General features: G+C 38.2%; 1 protein-coding gene across 3 annotated transcripts in view; it reads right to left on the minus strand.

Annotated features, from left to right (window-relative positions):
• Positions 1-353: 353 nt before the first annotated feature.
• Positions 354-22,920, minus strand: part of CEP350 (centrosomal protein 350) — a 139,534-nt gene continuing 116,967 nt past the window's right edge. For all 3 annotated transcript variants that reach the window (XM_082834429.1, XM_082834430.1, XM_082834428.1), the window contains exons 35-38: positions 22,106-22,513; positions 21,859-22,005; positions 11,873-11,995; positions 354-4,187 (exon numbers count right to left, since the gene is read on the minus strand). In XM_082834429.1, coding sequence (XP_082690555.1) covers positions 4,023-4,187; positions 11,873-11,995; positions 21,859-22,005; positions 22,106-22,513 — 843 coding nt within the window. In that variant the 3' untranslated portion in view covers positions 354-4,022. The remainder of the gene's footprint in view (positions 4,188-11,872; positions 11,996-21,858; positions 22,006-22,105; positions 22,514-22,920) is intronic.

The raw sequence follows: 22,920 nt of genomic DNA on the forward strand, positions 1-22,920 counted from the left end.
AGGGATCATGTCTGTCGTCTGCTCTCTCCACTGCACTGGGCACAGTGCTCAGAACACGAAGGTGGGCGCAAGGACTGTTGAAGGAGTGAGTTATGAATGTCAAAGCCCAGGCTGCTCAGATGGACGTGGGGATGGCATTTATGTAAACAGGTCCTACGCGCAGCTCGTCTTTACTCTTTTGCTCGATCATAAGTGCTCTGCCACCCAATAACAGATCAGAAGTGAATTTTATGGAGACTATTTATGGAGACTAGCTTTCTAAACTTGGCTCAGAAGGTGAAAAAAATGAACACCTGACATGAAATTAATTTACAAATCAGTTTATTTACACATTTCATCTTTTCTTAAAGTACATTTCAGTTAACAAATCTATTTACACAGGTGTACATGGGAACTCATCCCAGTTATTTTACAGATCATACTTACAAACCACACCCTAAGTCTTCTGTGCAAAGTTGCACTGGATGTGACTATTGACTGAAAAAGGCCTGATGACCAGGCTATTTACACATACACAGTAAACGGGTTTGTTTTTCATGTCTGCACAATACAGTACACATAGGGAGGCGGGGCCTCCCAGGGAATGCTTTGCAATGTGTTTACCGAGAAGGCTTTGCAAAGTTCAGAAGGAAAAGCTATTAAATATAGATTAATTAAAATGACAGTACCTCCTTTACATCAGTTTACATTTTTTCTTCACATTTTTATAATACAGTTTATTGAATTGCTGCACAACCAGTTTAAGATGATTTGTAAACATGTAAATTTCTACAATTTGCATTAAACATCATTGTAGTTTCTATCATTTGCTCTTTGAATTAATGTTTTATTCACTAGTATTCTTAAGGTAGTAAAAGAAGATGTAAGTTTGAACTTCTTGCAGAAAAGTTATGAGTCTCTAACGCTGTGCGAGTACACACTTTATTCAAGTATTGCAAAAAGCTAAGGCCACTTTTTTTTTCAAGACAAGAAAGTGAACAAAATTGTTTCTATCAATAGGCCACAACACTCTTATGAGCGATGAAATCTCTTTTGAAAGGTAATTTCTCAGAGACCTGTAGTCACAGAAGGAATTTTCCTTTCTTTTACATAAAAGAAACACAAATTACCTTCCTTATTAACTACTTTTGAGCTCTTCCCACTTTTCCCTAGAGTAAAAATTCCTGTTTAGACCTGAAGAGGGAATCTATACCCTGTACTTATTTAACCCAGAGTGAAGTACCCTGGATAGCACAAATTATTTTGGACTCAGAAATAAATCTGAAGCCTATATGTTGGTTTACTGCTAAATTCTGATAGTGCTATTATTCTAAAAGATATTACTGCTGATGCAAAGATCTTTTTCTTAGAGGAATTATGAAGAAAGAGTGAAAGAGGATGGGAATGTGGGGAGAAGGAACAAAGATTACAAAGAGGGAATATTTAGATTCTTGGTTAAGAGGCAGAGCTTGATTAAAAAGATCCCAATATGGAACGAGTGGCTGGGTATCCATGTTTATCATTCCTAATGCTAACAATTAACCCCTTTTCAATTATACCCAAATAGTTAAAGCAATAAGAAATCTGCTAATTATAGATTCCTTTGTTTTCTGCTACCAAACTATGGATAATCATTTCTAGCAAAGAGTAAGACTGATCCATTCCTGCCTCTTTTATCTGGAACCCAGGATTCTCAAGACAGTAAAGACAGCTGGAGTATGTTAGGACTGCTACTGCCACATTCTTGGCAGCATTCTTACCAGGGAACTTTAAGTCCAGGTTGCTGATTCCGTGGACTTATATCATTTTTTTCATTTTTGGAATCACAATGTCATAAAGAGTAAAGATAAACATTATTAAAAATTTATTTAGGTCCAAATAATGAGTATGTAGAAAAACAACCTATATTCCTATTATATTATTTTCATATTCATTTATAAAAAATTTACAGCAGCTGTAAAGTTTCAGTATCATAAGGACTATGTAATCCTACAAACAGCCAAAGGATGTAGACAAGATGTTTTTCCGTCTTCCAAATAACACAAACTGAAAAGAAAAGGCTTCGCTTTTCCTTGGCCACATGAAAATAATATCTCCACACTACTGGTTAATAACCCCAAGAAACCCTAGCTTCTCTTAGTCAATTTGCTCATTATGGCTACAAGACTAGAGCTCAACATCAAAAGCCGAGAAGCAATGCTGGCAACATCAATCTGAGCATTTCCCGAGACCCAGTCACAACATTTCAGTGCTTTCCTTATTTGTCAAGAGCTATCATACCAGTCATTGTGCAAAATGCAAGTATTCCAATGATTATTTCAATAAGTTTCTCATAATGATAAGATGGAACCGAAGAGGAATGGAAGTGTGCATAGTAAAACATTGGAGACGCAAAGGCAAGTTGGGAGGAAAGAGGCAGAAATGAATGAACATGCACACTTAAAGATTATACCATCTTTGGGGTTTTCCTAACATATTTTGAAGTTATAACATTCCAGGATATTTCTAAGTATGAATCCAGTGGATGTCTTATATCATGCTTCTAATCAGGACCTTCAATATTAAGGCATTTACATTCACGCCTAAGATTATCCACATTCTTCTAGATTACTTGAAGGACAGGACTGATTCAGAGAAACCAGTCAAGAAGGCAGGGTACTGAGGTCCCAGGAGAGCATCACACATGCTCTAACATAGCAGCTGGAGTCTATATATTTTTTTCAGATACAGGTAATAGTTGTGAGAAGCAATGCTGCAAGAGAGGCAGAATTGAATTTTACAGTGTCTTTAAATCATTTTACCCCATTCCTGCTACTGCAGGTGATCTTAGAAGAGCTCATCTTCTTTTTACTGAATTAAACTGCCTTCTTCAATATGTGTATGGGTTTGTTAAAACCGTAAGTTTCCTGTGCAAAGACTACGAACCATAGAAGCTTCAAGACAGAAGTTTAACTATTACAAGAAGAATCTTTCACTTCTGAATAGGGACATACATTTTCAACTTAATAATTTATCTTAAAATAAATTAAAAAAATGTTCTATAGCGTAAAACAAGCACACAAACAATAGACAATATCTTTTTGTCTTTGGTGCACACACTCATTTCCTAAATCATTCAAGTAACAGCGTCTCTGACTTCTTGGGGAGATATGGGAGCTTAAAGTTTGAAGGCCAAAATGAATTATTTCCACTTCTGCCACGCCTCGATGCCTGAGATGGTCCTGAGGATCTGTGATTCTGGGAGCAGCTGGCAGAGGTTCAGAAGAAGTAAGAAAAGTGCAGGGGTAGACAAGGGGTGGAAGAACCAGCCCTGCACCAGTCCTGTGAGCCCAGTCTTCAGTGGGGGCACTTCTTTGTTTTCATGCTCACAGAGAAAAAACTAAGTATAATGCAAAAGTTTAAAATTCTTTAGATGGTGCTCAGGAAGCAAGGCTACCACTGATGTCTGTTAACTTGACAGTCCACTTGGTGCTGCTCAATTGCAATAATGGAAGAAAATGGTCTTCAAAACAAAATGAAATGAACTCCACAAGGGGAAATAGGCACACATTACTAAACTTGCCTATCTGAAAGTAGTTCAGGGTTTAATACTGTTTAGAGACTATAATGTCCATTTATGACTTTCATGGTATAAACCAGGATTCCATTTCAAAAATGGTATGATGCACATCTATATACCTCTCTTGCTTGACTTCAGACTCAAGGAAGTGATACCCTAGTCTAAGCTAAGAGGTAAGTCTGGTGCTTTCAGCCCTCATCTGAGACCCAGTAGGGATGCTAACAAGAGGTGTAGGATTACACTGTGTGTCAACATCAGACCCTGCCCACCGAAAACAACCAGTTATTCCAGTGGACAGTCTCTAAAGGCTAAGGCTGTAATACCAGATATACCTCATTGTCCCATGAACTCCAAACCAGTAGTCTTTAAGAACAGGTACAAGGTCCAGAAGCACTCTTGCTATGATGGAGATGGGGTGTATATCAGGAGGCAGAAAGGCCCAGGACTCATATTAGCACTCAGTGTTCGATTTATTTGCAAGATGTCACACAAGTAGCATTCTCCCCTGTTTTTCACTGATCTGATTCAGAACATCAACAGTATCTCTGATCAAGGTCTCAAAGATCCCATCAGCTAGCTGCATCTTCACACATAACTCATCCTCATCATAGTTCACCCACTGTGCCTCCTCCTCGTGGAGCTCCTGTACCTAGAATTTAGAAAACAGAAAGGTTAGAAAATCACTGTCACACAAAAGCTAGGAACCAATGATACTCACTAACTTTGCAACCCCACGCGTCGTACTACAACCCAAGGAAATAACTCAGAGAAAAAAAGGTAATTTATATGATGACATCAATAGATCTTTTAAAGCTGCAAAAAGTTTGAAAAAACTCAACTGTCAAATAAAAACTGGCTTCAAATCTGTCAACCTTGACAATATTCCAGTATTTTTATAGATATTAAGGATTACAAGAACGTTGTCTCTGTCAACATAGGAGAATACGTAGAAGAATGCAAATTTTCAGATATATGGATTTACAATTATAAAATGCATATATCCAAGACAATATTAGGTGTGATTCTGGAGTATGTAAATAAATGAGTAAAATTTCATATTCATTGGAGTTTTTTTTGGCCACGCCGCGTGGCTTGTGGGATCTTAGTTCCCTGGCCAGGGACTGAACCCAGGCCCAGGCCTCGGTAGTGAAAGTGCCAAGTGCTAACCACTGGACCGTGAGGGAATTCCACCCCCCCCCATTTTTTTTTGGTATTGGAGTATTCTTTAAATGTACTATTGCTTAAGTTTATTTTAAAAGTCACTGTTGTATTATATTTTATATAAAATGCTCTTTTTGCATTTTCGGATTTGGGGATTCCTAAGGTAAACCAAAGGAATCAAATTAGAATGAACTGCCCAAGACGTTTTGCTTGTTTACAATAAATTTTTAAAAACTACTTATAAGAGAAACATGTTAGACTTATTGTATGTAATGATATTGTGAGTGAGATGGAGGCCAGGTGGAGAGAGTAGATTGTAAACCCTGTTTTAGTCACAAATTCAGCAAAGTTAACTGCGGTGTCGAGGGTCTCTAACCAAAAGTCTAACTTGCCAAAAGCCATGTGACAACAAGCTCCTAACTTGCACTTATCACAATTTCCTCTTGAAAAAGGCAGCGGAAGTGAAGAGGGGAACCTGTGCTCTGATTCCTGGCACGAGGAAACGAGAAGACTCTTGGATGAGAGGCCACACCATTCTGGAGTGTGGGAGAGCAGCGCTGCCAGACATGCACCCTTGGCTGGGGTTGACGGGTATGTGGCAAGGCGGCTGCCGCATTCTTTCTCCTTGGTGAGGCTGCTTGAAGCCTATGTAAAATATCCCTTTCTTTGTTCCCTAACGCATGCTCCCTGGACAGAAATACCACCAAAAAGGGTGATATGGTCAAATAAGTTTTAGAAATCTCCCTCTGGGAGTTTCGCAATGTATATCAGTCTATTCTAAACAGAAGTCCACCAGTAGAGGAACTTGATTAATTCAGAGCTTCCTGTATGTATCTGGTCAAAGAATCAAATTGTGTGGCTATATAAGAAATATTATTAAGACACAAAGGAACAGGTGTTCTTCTCTTATGAAGGATGCTATAAGCAACAGCCTAATGCAACACTTCTCAACCTGGTGCTGAGGGAGAATCACGTTCTGGAAAAGCTAATAAGTGTGTCCCCTATAAAAGATCTCTTATCTCCCATGAATTTGTTTATCTGTTCAAACAAAGTTGCACACCTTTCCTTTTTCTAAGTTCTCTCAGCCTTTATTATTAAATTTGTTCCTTGAACAATTTCCTATACGATAATAAAATTTAGGAAACACTGTCCTAATGTAATCATTTTTGCCCTTACAGCAGGAACATATGCTCAGGACATTATCCATTATATCTCTCAGTGAAGCCGTGATGAGTCCCCACTGTGCCTCGTCAGTATAGCAAAAGCTTTGCTCCTCTGTAAGAACAGGAATTATTTCCCTCCCAGCCAGTAAGAACATCGTGTTTCCCTTTTTCCTCTAGCCATCAGAAAGCACAAAGCCCAGTCTGCAACCTCAACTGTGGCAACTGAGAGATCTCACAACCTGCAAATATGCCTCCATTTTCTTCTGGTTTGGGGAATCTATTCTATTCAACCACACACTTCCCTTGCTGCTGCTCCTTAATATGTATGTGTGTATGTACGTAAATTAATATGTATTATATATAAATAATTAAATTAAAAAGTCAGTCTAACTTTTTTTTTTTGGACAGGGTATTAGGCTGGTAGAAAAGAGAAAAGTGGTAAATAGAATGTGGCCAAATTTCAGCAAGCATATGTCCTTTCACCATATCCCTGTGAACAAGACGGTGAAAGAGAGACAGGTCAGTTAGGTGGATGTGCACTTTTTTGGACTGAAGGACAAGACAACTATCAACCTGGAAGGAAGCTTCTGCCTGGAAGACTCAAGAGCTTTTTCCTCTGTGCTCCCAATCCATTTTGTTCATATTCCATTGTAGTAATTATCCTACAGAATTTTGTATTCTGTGCATCTGTTCTCCTGCTAGGCTGTGGGATTTCTTTTTATTTATAATTTCCCAGTGGCCAGGCCAGTGCAAATAGAAGGTGTTAAATAAATATCTGGCATATCATTTTTTAGTGAGTGTTTTATGGCTGTCTTTGGCTCTGTTGAGTTCATCATTTTTAGCAATGACCTAGATGAGGGCAGGTACCTCAGTTTTAGAGTTGACGTGAAAGTTGGGAAACACAATAGCTATGTTAAAAGAAAGAACCTAAAAATGTGTTGATAAGCTTGGAATGATAGGCCAAATTTAACAAAATGAAGGAATAAAATAAGGTCCTGTACTTGGATCAAAAAAATAACTACAAAAGCACAGGCTGAGATTTGGGTCTTAGAATTTTTCTAAGCTTTTGTGAGCCCCATGAGAATGGTATAGCTAAAAATAAAACGAACGTGATTATAAACTGCATTCATCAAAGGATAGTATCTAGAAAAAAGAAGGAGGTTATGTGATTGTACTAATTAAGCAATAACACAAAATATTACAGGCATACCTCGGAGATATTGTGGGTTCACTTCCAGACCAGTGCAATAAAGTGAATATCGCAATAAAGCTAGTCACACAAATTTTTTGGTTTCTCAGTGCATGTGAAAGTTATGTTTACATAATACTGTAGCCTATTAAGTGTGCAACAGCATTATGTGTAAAAATCAATGTACGTACCTTAATTAAAAAATACTTTATTGTTAAAAAATCTAACCATTATCTGACAATGTAGGATTGCTACAAACCTTCAATTTGTTAAAACAAACGAACAAACAAAAAAACCCTGCAGTAGCTAGGAAGCACAATAAAGCAAAGTGCAATAAAATGAGGTATGCCTGTATATGGTCAATTCTGAGCAGTGTATTTAAGGAGGGACACTGACAAAGAGATAAAGCTGATGAGGTTGAAAGGGGCTCAAAAGAACGCTATCAGACAACAGGAGAGAATATCAATGTTTAATAGGGAGAAAAAGACTGAGAAACATTACAGCCGCTTCAAAGGCATGTAGGAAGAATTAAAATTGTTATGTAAAGCCTTAAAGCTGTAAAAGCAAATTATAATTCATTACGTGAAAACCAATTTAGGCTTAATATGAGAAAGAACTTATCAACAGTAAGTAAAAACTCAGGAGCTGTTGAGTACCTTATCAGATCTTAATCTGTAAAGGAGATTTAATCATTAGCTAGGTAGTTTCACTACAGGATTTGTCATTGTAAATGCAATTCTACCTACAGTAGGGAGATTTCCCAGGGCTACTGTATATAAAGGATATACAAAAGTTGGTCTAATTACTTTTACTCATTCCACATCATATATACTTTGAGAATACATCGCTAAAAATAGCCCATATTCTTAGCCAACTTAAGATGTAAATTAATCAATATCTTTGTGAAGTGGTAAGGGGATAGTAAAGGAGAACTAGAGCCAAAAGATTTCACTTCTTTTTTGGCCAACAGAGGCCTTTAACATCTAAAAAATACATTCTTTGTATTTTACTCACCTCACATAATGCCTAAAGACACACAGACTGATTAAGGACTTTCCTAGTCCAAGCAACAACAGCTAAATTATACATTTCTTAATCTGGAAAAAGCAACTATTATGAAATATTAAATATAATAGGTTATCATGTTAGAATTGTTTTAGAAGGGCAACTGATATTCAGTTTGAGGCCAACCCCTCCACTTGCATGGATTCCATCTGTGTCTATTCAGGAACACTGCTCCAGCAGTTCTCCTTTCTCCTCTGCATCATCACAATTTTTTCCTATCGGCATATCTCTTTCAAGCTAAAAGAGCCCTTCTCTTGTTACCATTTCCCTCCATTTTTCTCTTCACAAAAAAACTCGTTTGAAGTGTCCAATTTTGCTCTCCTTAATTTGTCTTTCATTCTCTCTTGAAACCTACTCAAATCAAGCTTCTACTTTATCCATGCCACAAAAACTACCTGTATTGATGTTAAGATCAACAAAGACCTCCACATTGCCAAATCCAATGGTAAATTCTCAGTCGTTATTTTACTTGACCAATGAGCAGCACTTGACACAGGTGATTCATTCTTCCCCCTTGAAACACTTTCACCTGGCTTCCAGGACCTCACACCCTCCTGGTTCTACCCATCGGCTGCTCCTTAGTCTCCGTTGGTTCCTCCTCACCTTCTTAACTCTCGAAACATTGGAATTTGTCAAGAAGCAGTCCTTGGACCTCCTCTCTCTTGGTCTACACTCTCTTTCTTGGCTTTGACTACCATCTATATGTCACCACTCCCGAATTCACATCTCCAGCCTACGTCTCTTGCCTGAGCTCCAGGCTCATATCTAATAGCCTACTCAGTATCTCCATTTGGATGTTTATTAGACATTTCAAATTTAATACATTCAAAACAGAACTCCTGATGTTCCTTCCAAACCTGCTTCTCTCAGTCTTCCTCAAATCAGCAAAAGGCAATTCCCTTTCCTTAGCGACTCACACCAACCCAATGGAGTTATTCTTAATACCTCTCCTTCTCTTATATTCCACATTCGATTTATCAGCAGTTCTGTTGTTCTATTTTGAAAACTGTTCTCACCATCTCCAATACCACCAAACTGGTCTTAGCCACTATTATCACTTGCCTGGATTATGACAATATACTCCTGGCCTCCTTACTCCCACCTTTGCTTCAGTCTATCCTCAACACAGCAGCCAGAGGGGTCCTGTTAAAATGTAAGTCAAATCACCCCAGTATGCCCTTATTCCCTCTCTCTGTATTTATTTTTCTTACTTATCTGTCTCCTTAACTAGAGCAAAAGCTCCTTGAGTTTTGTCTGCTTTGTTACATAATTCTACAATGGACTGCTATATTTCCACAAAAAATAAAATGGAATAAATTTATTTAAAAATGATATAAAGGGCTTCCCTGGTGGCGTGGTGGTTGGGAGTCCGCCTGCCGATGCAGGGGACACAGGTTCGTGCCCCGGTCCGGGAGGATCCCACATGCCGTGGAGCAGCCTAGGCCCGTGCGCCATGGCCGCTGAGCCTGGGCGTCCGGAGCCTGTGCTCCACGGCGGGAGAGGCCACAGCAGTGAGAGGCCCGCGTACCGCAAAAAAAAAAAATAAATGATATAAAATAAAGGAACATTTAAAAATAAGGAAAAACATCCACGTTTAATTAAGCAAAAACAATCAGAATACAAAAGAGACTATGATCCCAAATGTTTAAAAAAAATTCTCAGTATAAAAAGAAACTCTAAGTCTATATATCAAAATAATTAAGAGTTATCTAGGTGATAAGGTTGTCATGATTATTTTCTTTTGACTGATCAGTATTTTAAATTTTCTAAAATGAGCATGATTATTTTATAATAAATATGATTTTTAAAACGTATTTGAAATTTCACTTGTATAAATTTGTCATTACACTTGTATAAATTTTTGAGACCCTTTTCTTTTGTACTAGTGGCAAAATTTTTGTTTTATGTGTCATGAAAATTGTTGTTTTAAATCTCAATCTCTCTAAAATGTACAAGCATTAGAATATCCAAATGCCAGAGGTGGCTAAATCTAATAGTAGGGAGGGTGACCAGTTTATTTAGCATTTCTTGTTAATAATTAACTCAAGTTGCTAACAGTATCATTTCACTAAACATTAAGAAGAGTGAACTCATGAAAAAAGTTACATAGGCCCAGGTATTTCAACTCACTCTCCAGCCACACTGACATTTCAGTTCCATGCTCCTTCCCATTTCAGGACTTCGCACGTGTAGTCTCCTCTCCCTGAATTGCTCTTCTCTCTATCACGGAACTCAGTTAATGCTTATTCATCTTTAAGATCTCAGCTCAGCTGTCACTTCCTCAGGAAAGCCTTTCCTGACCATCCTCATCAGACCAGTTTCCTCCATATGCTTTTACAACAGCTCCCTATTCTTCTATTTTTATCATTTAATTTATAATTACACACTTGTATAAATTATATATTAATGGCTAGCTTCTGCCAGCAAACTGTAAATCCATGAAGGCAGGGTCTATGTCTATTTTGCTTACTATTGTAACATCAATCCTAATTAGCACAATTCTTGACTAAATGCATGCACAGAGATGATTTATAGGGAATATGATCAATTCAACTGATAGTAGGGTAAATGAATGTCTCTTGATGTGCTTTTTTCTTTAATTCCTTAAAAAGTGGAAGAAGTAACATCTTGGTAATTAATAATAACTCAAACTCTAAGCTATTGTAGAAATATGAGAGCAAGTTCACCTTGAGAGGCCAAGATCTATGGAGAACTAATTGGTTAAAGTCCTGGCTCTTATTCGATGGGCAAGTTACTTAGTATCTTTGAATCTAAACTTCCTCATTTGTAAAACAGAGTAACATTAGTCCATCCTACCTCATACAACTATTGTGAGGATCAAGTAAGACATGAGAAAGAACGTTTAACAAATGTTTATCTAGTGAAGTTAGTACTGAGTAAATGAAGCACTAGAAAGGTACATACTTGGGGAAAACTGATAAATTTAAGCATTACAGTTTTTTTTCATGATATGAATATAAATATAGACAAGATATAAAGTCCAGAGAGAAAATATCTGGAAATAAACCTGAATCAATTAACATCTGAATTTCCTAAGGTCTGCTACTACTTAACATCTTAACATTCTTTTAGGGAAGAAAGAATAAAAGACCTTTCTTCCCCCTTCCTTTTTTCTTTTTTTTGGTGGTGTTGTTTGATAGGCATTTTTCTAATGCTAGAAAATATATTGCAAAATGGAATAAATCCTATTCAGCTGAAGTTCTGGATAATAATAATGATGATGAAATAACAGCTAATATTTATTGAGTTACGTGCAGGGCACTGTTCTATACACATATATAAATACTAAATTAATTCTCTTAATAATTTTATCAGGTAGGTACTATTATATCATCTTTATTTTGCAGATAGGAAAATGCGGCACAAAGAGGTTAATCTGTTCAAGATTACACACCAAGTAAAGTGCCAGAACAGGGATCTAAACTCAGGGAGTCTGGCCCTAGTCTACACTGGTCTCTTCAATTCAGAACCTTAAGTTTGCTTCCAATCAACTTTTTATTTCTCAAGTTCTCCACACCCACAAAAATACTGTTAAGTTAAATATTCATCTACTGAATTCAAAAGAAAGCAATTTCCAAAACTGAGGGGCAGAAAGAAATACAGCACACGAGGGCTTTAAGAATTTACTGTCATTGACTTAAGATCAATTATATTCCCTTTCCTTTTAAAATCTAACTACATTCTGATTTTGGAAAAGATGGTCAAAATAAAAATAGTTCAGTTATATACACTGACCAGGATATGATCCACTCGGTCTCTTTTCTTTCTTCCAAATTTCATCATTTTCTGCCAATCTGTTTTGTGGTTTGGCTCCTTTTTAAGACTGAACAGCTTGAGTACTTCGGTTGCTATGAAGTTCTGTGAAAATAAGTGAAATGAATGAAACACAAACAACAAAGTTCTTGAGATTTAGTGCTTATATTGCAGTAAAGAGATTTTTGTTAAGAATACAATATTTATAAAAAAATCATACAAACTTTTCCCTTACAATTCCACTTAGCAATCTGAAGAGAAAAGCATTCCCAAATGCTCAGACTTTATTCACTTAAAGAATTTTTGTTTCTACACAACATAAAAAAAAAAAAGTAAAACCCATTGATGAATCTACAAAGAAAAATCACTTTAGAATCCCCTCTACCCAAGAACCACCATTAGCTAACTTCAAGCTGGCAAAACTACAAAACAAAGTATAAAATAAATCCCTGAACCTGAAACATGAGTAAAGTACAAGGCTTTGGCTGGGATAGCTTATTTTGAAGCACCAAGATTCGAATATGTTATATTAAAAAATTATTAATCAACACTTCAGTATGAGAAGCATGGTAATTTCACTGCTAACAATATTTGAACTATCACCCTTAAAAAAACTTTACAAAATGCTATAGCAATATTAAAATTGGAAGGCAGCATCATTGTGTGTTATAATGATGTATGCATTCTGATGAATGCTGGTATATATTATGTACCTTGTCTTATTTCAATGTATTTGTTCTTTGTTATTAATAAAATAATGGGTTTTTATGGTTCTTCTATTAAAAAATGTCTTAATAGGGGAAAAAACACATTTATGAATCAGAATCATTTGAGTAGATTCTCAAACTACCAATGTCCTCCAAACCACACCACTCCCCACCTACACACACACACACACTCACGCATTCAAGGATGTATCAACTGCTGAGGGCTGAAAGGAATGAAGTGCACCAGTGTTTTGAAAAAGCTCCTCAGGTGGTTCTGATGCTCCATTCCTCAAAGTTGAAAATCATTTTAAAAGTTGTTTTTTTTAAATCTATCAAGTCAATCTTTGAAAACTTTTTTTTTTCTGCTTACTTTAATCTAAGCAAGGGTCAGCAAACTTTTTCTGTGAAGGACCAGACTGTAAATATTTCAGGTTTTGTGGGCCATATGGTCTCTATTGCAACTACTCAACTCTGCTGGTGTAGCAGGAAAGCAGCCATGGACAATATATAAGTAACTAGGTGTGGCTACGGTCCAATACAACTTTATTTTTAAAAACATGTGGTGGGCTGGATTTGGCCTGTGGCCTCTAGTTTGCCTACCCTCGATATAAGCATACATTATATCTCATAAATGTCTGCTGGTATTCTGTCAGTACAAAATATTTCTAAAAGCTTTCTATAGTTAATACTGTATTATATATTTCAAAGGTGCTAACAGAGGAGATCTTAAAAGCTCCCACCACAAGAAAAAAAAACAACTGTAACTATCGTATGTGTGGTGATGCATGTTAACCAGACTTACTGTGGTGCTCTATTCACAAAACATACAAAGATGGAATCCTGAAACTAACATGTTACGTGTCAATTATATCTCAAGAAAAAAAAAGACTAAATTGCTTAGACAATGCCTCCCCTCACATTATATACCAGAAAAAATGTGTATGTTCCTTTAATGTATTTTGATAGTCCACATATACTACTAGATGATGTAAGAAAATATACCAGTAAGATAAGTAATTGGAGGTATACTCTCTAGGGGAAAAAAAAGCTTCTTATGATCAAGTAAGTTTGAGAATCATAACTCTAGAGTCTTGCTACTCAAAATGATCCTAGGACCAGAAACATCAGCAACACCTGGAAGCTTGATAGAAATGCAGAATTTTCAGTCCTACTCCAGATCTACACAGTAAGGAATCTGCATTTTACCAAAATCCCCACATGACTCAGATGCACATTAAAGTTTGAGAGGCACTGCAATGAAAATACTACCTTTGCTATATTTTAAAAATAGGTTAACAGACAGAGAGATTTCCACCAATGTGATTCTTTTTTCTCATTTTTTTTTTTTTTTTGAGAGGTACGTGGGCCTCTCACCGCTAAGGCCTCTCCCGTCGCGGAGCACAGGCTCCGGACGCGCAGGCTCAGCGGCCATGGCTCACGGGCCCAGCTGCTCCGCGGCAGGTGGGATCTTCCCGGACCAGTGCACAAACCCGTGTCCCCTGTAACGGCAGGCGAACTCTGAACCACTGCGCCACCAGGGAAGCCCTTTTTTTACATCTTTATTGGAGTATAATTGCTTTACAATGGTGTGTTAGTTTCTGCTTTATAACAAAATGAATCAGTTATTCATATACATATGTTACCATATCTCTTCCCTCTTGCGTCTCCCTCCCTCCCACCCCTCTAGGTGGTCACGAAGCACCGAGCTTGTGCTATGCGGCTGCTTCCCACTAGCTATCTATTTTACGTTTGGTAGTGTATATATGTCCATGCTACCCTCTTTGGTATATATACATATATATACACTACGTTTGGTAGTGTATATATGTCCATGCCACTCTCTCGCTTTGTCACAGCTTACCCTTCCCCCTCCCCATATCCTCAAGTCCATTCTCTAGTAGGTCTGTGTCTTTATTCCCATCTTACCCCTAGGTTCTTCATGACATTTTTTTCCCTTAAATTCCATATATATGTGTTAGCAAACAGTATTTCTCTTTCTCTTTCTAACTTACTTCACTCTGTATGACAGACTCTAGGTCCATCCACCTCATTACAAATAGCTCAACTTCATTTCTTTTTATGGCTGAGTAATATTCCATTGTATATATGTGCCACATCATCTTTATCCATTCATCCGATGATGGACACTTAGGTTGTTTCCATCTCCTGGCTATTGTAAATAGAGCTGCAATGAACATTTTGATACATGACTCTTCTTGAATTCTGGTTTTCTCAGGGTATATGCCCAGTAATGGGATTGCTGGGTCATATGGTAGTTCTATTTGTAGTTTTTTAAGGAACCTCCATACTGTTCTCCATAGTGGCTGTACCAATTCACATTCCCACCAGCAGTGCAAGAGTGTTCCCTTTTCTCCACACCCTCTCCAGCATTTATTGTTCCTAGATTTTTTGATGATGGCCATTCTGACTGGTGTAAGATGATACTTCATTGTAGTTTTGATTTGCATTTCTCTAATGACTAATGATGTTGAGCATTCTTTCATGTGTTTGTTGGCACTCTGTATATCTTCTTTGGAGAAATGTCTATTTAGGTCTTCTGCCCATTTTGGGATTGGGTTGTTTGGTTTTTTGTTATTGAGCTGCATGAGCTGCTTGTAAATTTTGGAGATTAATCCTTTGTCAGTTGCTTCATTTGCAAATATTTTCTCCCATTCTGAGGGTTGTCTTTTGGTCTTGTTTATGGTTTCCTTTGCTGTGCAAAAGCTTTGACGTTTCATTAGGTCCCATTTGTTTATTTTGGTTTTTATTTCCATTTCTCTAGGAGGTGGGTCAAAAAGGATCTTGCTGTGATTTATGTCATAGAGTGTTCTGCCTATGTTTTCCTCTAAGAGTTTGATAGTTTCCGGCCTTACATTTAGGTCTTTAATCATTTTGAGCTTATTTTTGTGTATGGTGTTAGGGAGTGATCTAATCTCATACTTTTACATGTACCTGTCCAGTTTTCCCAGTACCACTTATTGAAGAGGCTGTCCTTGTTCCACTGTACATGCCTGCCTCCTTTATCAAAGATAAGGTGACCATATGTGCGTAGGTTTATCTCTGGGCTTTCTATCCTGTTCCATTGATCTATCTTTCTGTTTTTGTGCCATTACCATACTCTCTTGATTACTGTAGCTTTGTTGTATAGTCTGAAGTCAGGGAGGCTGATTCCTCTAGCTCTGTTTTTCAGTCTCAAGATTGTTTTGGCTATTCGGGGTCTTTTGTGTTTCCATACAAATTGTGAAATTTTTTGTTCTACTTCTGTGAAAAATGCCAGTGGTAGTTTGATAGGGATTACACTGAATCTGTAGATTGCTTTGGGTAGTAGAGTCATTTTCACAATGTTGATTCTTCCAATCCAAGGACATGGTATATCTCTCCATCTATTTGTATCATCCTTAATTTCTTTCATCAGTGTCTTATAATTTTCTGCATACAGGTCTTTCGTCTCCTTAGGTAGGTTTATTACGAGATATTTTATTCTTTTTGTTGCAACGGTAAATGGGAGTGTTTTCTTGATTTCACTTTCAGATTTCTCATCATTAGTGTATAGAAACGCCAGAGATTTCTGTGCATTAATTTTGTATCTGCTACTTTACCAAATTCATTGATTAGCTCTAGTAGGTTTCTGGTAGCATCTTTAGGATTCTCTATGTATAGCATCATGTCATCTGCAAACAGTGACAGCTTCACTTCTTCTTTTCCGATTTGGATTCCTTTTATTTCCTTTTCTTCTCTGATTGCTGTGGCTAAAACTTCCGAAATTATGTTGAATAAGAGTGGTGAGAGTGGGCAACCTCGTCTTGCTCCTGATCTTAGTGGAAATGCTTTCAGTTTTTCACCATTGAGGACGATGTTGGCTGTGGGTTTGTCATATATGGCCTTTATTATGTTGAGGAAAGTTCCCTCTATGCCTACTTTCTGGAGGGTTTTTATCATAAATGGGTGTTGAATTTTGTCAAAAGCTTTCTCTGCATCTATTGAGATGACCATATGGTTTTTCTCCTTCAATTTGTTAATATGGTGTATCACACTGATTGATTTGCGTATATTGAAGAATCCTTGCATTCCTGGAATAAACCCCACTTGATCATGGTGTATGATCCTTTTAATGTGCTGCTGGATTCTGTTTGCTAGTATTCTGTAGAGGATTTTTGCATCTATGTTCATCAGTGATATTGGCCTGTAGTTTTCTTTCTTTGTGACATCCTTATCTGGTTTTGGTATCAAGGTGATGGTGGCCTCGTAGAATGAGTTTGGGAATGTTCCTCCCTCTGCTATATTTTGGAAGAGTTTGAGAAGGATAGGTGATAGCTCTTCTCTAAATGTTTGATAGAATTCGCCTGTGAAGCCATCTGGTCCTGGGCTTTTGTTTGTTGGAAGATTTTTAATCACAGTTTCAATTTCAGTGCTTGTGATTGTTCATATTTTCTATTTCTTCCTGATTCAGCCTTGGCACGTTGTGCATTTCTAACAATTTGTCCATTTCTTCCAGGTTGTCCATTTTATTGGCATAGAGTTGCTTGTAGTAATCCCTCATGATCTTTTGTATTTCTGCAGTGTCAGCTGTTACTTCTCCTTTTTCATTTCTAATTCTATTGAGTCTTCTCCCTTTTCTTGATGAGTCTGGCTAATGGTTTATCAATTTTGTTTATCTTCTCAAAGAACCAGCTTTTAGTTTTATTGATCTTTGCTATCGTTTCCTTCATTTCTTTTTCATTTATTTCTGATCTGACCTTTATGATTTCTTTCCTTCTGCTAACTTTGGGGGTTTTTTGTTCTTTTTTCTCTAATTGCTTTGGGTGTAAGGTTAGGTTGTTTATTTGAGATGTTTCTTGTTTCTTGAGGTAGGATTGTATTTCTATAAACTTCCCTCTTAGAACTGCTTTTGCTACATCCCATAGGTTTTGGGTCGTCATGTATCCATTGTCATTTGTTTCTATGTATTTTTTGATTTCCTCTTTGATTTCTTCAGTGATCACTTCGTTATTAAGTAGTGTATTGCTTAGCCTCCATGTGTTTGTATTTTTTACAGGTCTTTTCCTGTAATTGGTATCTAGTCTCACAGCATTGTGGTCGGAAAAGATACTTGATACAATTTCAATTTTCTTAAATTTACCAAGGCTTGATTTGTGACCCAAGATATGATCTATCCTGGAGAATGTTCCATGAGCACTTGAGAAAAATGTGTATTCTGTTGTTTTTGGATGGAATGTCCTATAAATGTCAATTAAGTCCATCTTGTTTAATGTATCATTTAAAGCTTGTGTTTCCTTATTTATTTTCATTTTGGATGATCTGTCCATTGGTGAAAGTGGGGTGTTAAAGTCCCCTACTATGAGTGTGTTACTGTCAATTTCCTCTTTTATGGCTATTAGTATTTGCCTTATGTATTGAGGTGCTCCTATGTTGGGTGCATACATATTTACAATTGTTATATCTTCTTCTTGGATCGATCCCTTGATCATTATGTAGTGTCCTTCTTTGTCTCTTCTAATAGTCTTTATTTTAAAGTCTATTTTGTCTGATATGAGAATTGCTACTCCCGCTTCCTTTTGGTTTCCATTTGCATGGAATATCTTTCTCCATCCCCTCATTTTCAGTCTGTATGTGTCCCTAGGTCTGAAGTGGGTCTCTTGTAGACAGCATATATAGGGGTCTTGTTTTTGTATCCATTCAGCCACTTTGTGTTTTTAGGTGGGAGCATTTAATCCATTTACATTTAAGGTAATTATCGATATGTATGTTCCTATTCCCATTTTCTTAATTGTTTTGGGTTTGTTATTGTAGATTTTTTCCTTCTCTTGTGTTTCTTGTCTAGAGAAGATCCTTTAGCATTTGTTGTAAAGCTGGTTTGGTGGTGCTGAACTCTCTCAGCTTTTGCTTGTCTGTAAAGGTTTTAATTTCTCCATCAAATCTGAGTGAGATCCTTGCTGGGTAGAGTAATTTTGGGTGTAGGTTTTTCTCCTTCATCACTTTAAATATGTCCTGCCAGTCCTTTCTAGCTTGCAGAGTTTCTGCTGAAAGATCAGCTGTTAACCTTATGGGAATTCCCTCGTGTGTTATTTGTTGTTTTTCTGTTGGTGCTTTTAGTATGTTTTCTTTGTATTTAATTTTTGACAGTTTGATTAATATGTGTCTTGGCGTATTTCTCCTTGGATTTATCCTGTATGGGACTCTCTGTGCTTCCTGGACTTGATTAACTATTTCCTTTCCCATATTAGGGAAGTTTTCAACTATAATCTCTTCAAATATTTTCTCAGTCTCTTTTTCTCTTCTTCTTCTGGAACCCCTATAATTCGAATGTTGGTGCATTTAATGTTGTCCCAGAGGTCTCTGAGACTGTCCTCAGCTCTTTTCATTCTTTTTTCTTTATTCTGCTCTGCAGTAGTTATTTCCACTATTTTATCTTCCAGGTCACTTATCCATACTTCTGCCTCAGTTATTCTGCTATTGATCCCTTCTAGAGTATTTTTAATTTCATTTATTGTGTTGTACATCGTTGCTTGTTTCATCTTTAGTTCTTCTAGGTCCTTGTTAAATGTTTCTTGCATTTTGTCTATTCTATTTCCAAGATTTTGGATCATCTTTACTATCATTATTCTGAATTCTTTTTCAGGTAGACTGCCTATTTCCTCTTCATTTGTTGGGTCTGGTGGGTTTTTATCTTGCTCTTTCATCTGCTGTGTGTTTTCCTGTTTTCTCATTTTGCTTATCTTACTGTGTTTGGGGTCTCCTTTGTGCAGGGTTCATAGTTCCCGTTGTTTTTGGTGTCTGTCCCCAGTGGCTAAAGTTAGTTCAGTGGGTTGTGTAGGCTTCCTGGTAGAGGGGACTAGTGCCTGTGTTTTGGTGGATGAGGCTGGATCTTGTCTTTCTGGTGGGCAGGTCCACGTCTGGTGGTGTGTTTCGGGGTGTCTGTGGACTTATTATGATTTTAGGCAGCCTCTCTGCTAATGGGTGGGGTTGTGTTCCTGTCTTGCTAGTTGTTTGGCATAGGGTGTCCAGCACTGTGGCTTGCTGGTCGTTGAGTGAAGCTGGGTGTTGGTGTTGAGATGGAGATCTCTGGGAGATTTTCGCCGTCTGATATTACATGGAGCTGGGAGGTCTCTTGTGGACCAGTGTCCTGAAGTTGGCTCTCCCACCTCAGTGGCACAGCACTGACTCCTGGCTGCAGCACCAAGAGCCTTCATCCACACGGCTTAGAAAAAAGGGGAGAAAAAGTAGAAAGAAAGAAAGAAAGAGGATAAAATAAAATAAAGTAAGGTAAAATAAAATAAGGTTATTAAAATAAAAAAATAATTATTAAGAAAAAAATGTTTTTTTAAAAAGTAAAACAAAAAAACGGACGGATAGAACCCTAGGACAAATGGTGAAAGCAAAGCTATACAGACAAAATCTCACACAGAAGTATACACATACACACTCACAAAAAGAGGAAAAGGGGAAAAAATAAATCTTGCTCTCAAAGTCCACCTCCTCAGTTTGGGATGATTCGTTGTCTATTCAGGTATTCCACAGATGCAGGGTACATCAAGTTGATTGTGGAGATTTAATCTGCTGCTACTGAGGCTGCTGGGAGAGATTTCCCTTTCTGTTCTTTGTTCACAGAGCTCCCGGGGTTCAGCTTTGGATTTGGCTCCGCCTCTGCGTGTAGGTCACTGGAGGGTGTCTGTTCTTCGCTCAGGACGGGGTTAAAGGAGCTGCTGATTTGGGGGCTCTGGCTCACTCAGGCCGGCGGGAGGGAGGGGTACGGAGTGCTGGGCGAGCCTGTGGCAGCAGAGGCCAGCGTGACGTTGCACCAGCCTGAGGCGCGCCGTGCGTTCTCCCAGGGAAGTTGTCCCTGGATCCCAGGACCCTGGCAGTGGCGGGCTGCACAGGCTCCCCGGAAGTGGGGTGTGGACAGTGACCTGTGCTCGCACACAGGCTTCTTGGTGGTGGCAGCAGCAGCCTTAGCGTCTCATGCCCGTCTCTGTGGTCTGCGCTGTTAGCCGCGGCTTGCGCCCGTCTCTGGAGCTCCTTTAAGCAGCGCTCTTAATCCCCTCTCCTTGTGCACCAGGAAACAAAGAGGGAAGAAGAAGTCTCTTGCGTCTTCGGCAGGTCCAGACTTTTCCCTGGACTCCCTCCCAGCTAGCCGTGGTGCACTAGCTCCTTCAGGCTGTGTTCACGCCGCCAGTCCTCTCCCTGCGCTCCGACCGAAGCCCGAGCCTCAGCTCCCAGCCCTGCCTGCCCCTGCTTGAGCTGACAAGCCTCTCGGGCTGGTCGGCACCGATCCTCTGTGCGGGAATCTCTCCGCTTTGCCCTCCGCACCCCTGTGGCTGCGCTCTCCTCCTCGGCGCCAAAGCTCCCCCCATCCACCACCCGCAGTCTCCGCCCGCGAAGCGCTTTCCTAGTGTGTGGAAACCTTTCTTCCTTCACAGCTCCCTCCCACTGGTGCAGGTCCCGTCCCTATTCTTTTTTCTCTGTTTATTCTTTTTTCTTTTGCCCTACCCAGGTATGTGGGGAGTTTCTTGCCTTTTGGAAGGTCTGAGGTCTTCTGCCAGCGTTCAGTAGGTGTTCTGTAGGAGCTGTTCCACATGTAGATGTATTTCTGATGTATCTGTGGGGAGGAACGTGATCTCCACATCTTACTCTTCCGCCATCTTTCCCCCTCTCTCCACCAATGTGATTTTAAAGTTGGTTTGCTGAGAGTCCTTGTAGCTTAATCTTTTCTTAAGGGCACTTAATCTTTTCAGGGGCTTCTCAGACAACAAGCAATACTTTTTGTATATCACATTACTCTCCCACATATTTCAAAACTACGTAACCAATCTGAAACCTCCAAAATCAAAGATGGAAAGTTAACATCTACGTGTCTAGGGTTGGCATGTTTGATATATGACATGTTTTCATGTACTTTTAGAATATTATATCTATCTCTAAGTCATTAAAAACTCACCTAAAACTCCTATGAATTGCAATAATTTATCTCCCTGAATATTTGCTGATTTTTTTTCTTAAATATTATAGTATATATATATATATATATTTGTTCTGCAAAAAGTTGAGGATTTGGGATTCCCTCTCACCCTCATCCCTCTACTGCTCATGGACTGAACGAATCAACAAATATTTACTGAATACCTACTATGGGACAGGCCTTGAGGACAGAATGGTGAATAATATAGAAGATAATAATAATAATACTTGCTTTTACGACATTTACAGATCTGTACAAATGAAGAGCAAATCAAGAAAGGAGATACTCTACACTTTTCAGTTTACCTTGATTTCATCAAGGTTATTTGGATTTTTCACTCGTCGGAAATAACTAGAGTTGATTCTACATGGCTTCATCCAGACAGGCTTATTCAAGTTGGGATCCTCGGCAAATATTTCTTCAAAAATCTCTTTTGTTAAATCAAAAACCGCCTTGATAGAGAAAAATAAACAAATTAAAATGGCTAAGAATCCAAATTTCAGACAACAGAGAGAAGTTTAAAAATTAGAATTATCCTTCCATGTTACATACCTGTTTGTACACCCTTTTACTAGTGCTTTCTATATCTAGACCCTTACTGGCACAGCCAAGCAGTTTTGTAGGAATACTGATGCTGTGAAGATCATGACCTAATTCTTTCCAATTCCAAAGTTCTTCTGCTGCATTGTGTACAAGAATTTCTACTTCCTCCGCAGTATGTGGGACTGCCAATAATGTTTCACATGGCTTTTGTAGAGCTCCCTTAGGTTCTGCCATTAGAGGTACAATTGTTTCTTCTGCCTTATTCTTTTGTACCTTGTGAGAAGAGCTCAAACCAAAGTCTTCATCAAACCAGTCTTGATCATCTCCTAACACGCTCAGGAACTCCCGGCTAATCTCAAGTTCAGCAAGTCTCTTAGCAAGCTCTTCCTGCCCACTGGCACCGAATACTGGACTCTCCTACAGAAATGGAACCATTCAAACAGAGCACCATTTAGTAACCTCAGATCACTTAACAAGTTTGGGCTTTTTTTTAAAAGACAAAGCAAATATATTATTTGTATATTCACTATTTCTCTGTAAATAAGCAAGACAGAAACGATATGGTGGCTACTAATGAACAATTTAAGAAAAAACTATCCTGTTTCCTGTAATTCTGCTCACATAAGCCTTACAACTGATTTTAATAAAATGTTTATTGATCATTTTTTCCTTTTTGTATCATCATTATTCTGTTTCTGAAGAACTGTTTTGCTTCTGAGATATGGAAATGAGTTATAAAATTCTCACCTTTGGTGATTATCTAGCTCAAGTTACTCAAATTCATTACTGCTGTTCAATTGTCCATGGGCAACCTAAATAAGTTG

The sequence above is a fragment of the Leucopleurus acutus genome (genome assembly GCF_964270905.1).
Source record: "Leucopleurus acutus genome assembly, chromosome: 2".
Lineage (NCBI taxonomy): Eukaryota > Metazoa > Chordata > Mammalia > Artiodactyla > Delphinidae > Leucopleurus > Leucopleurus acutus.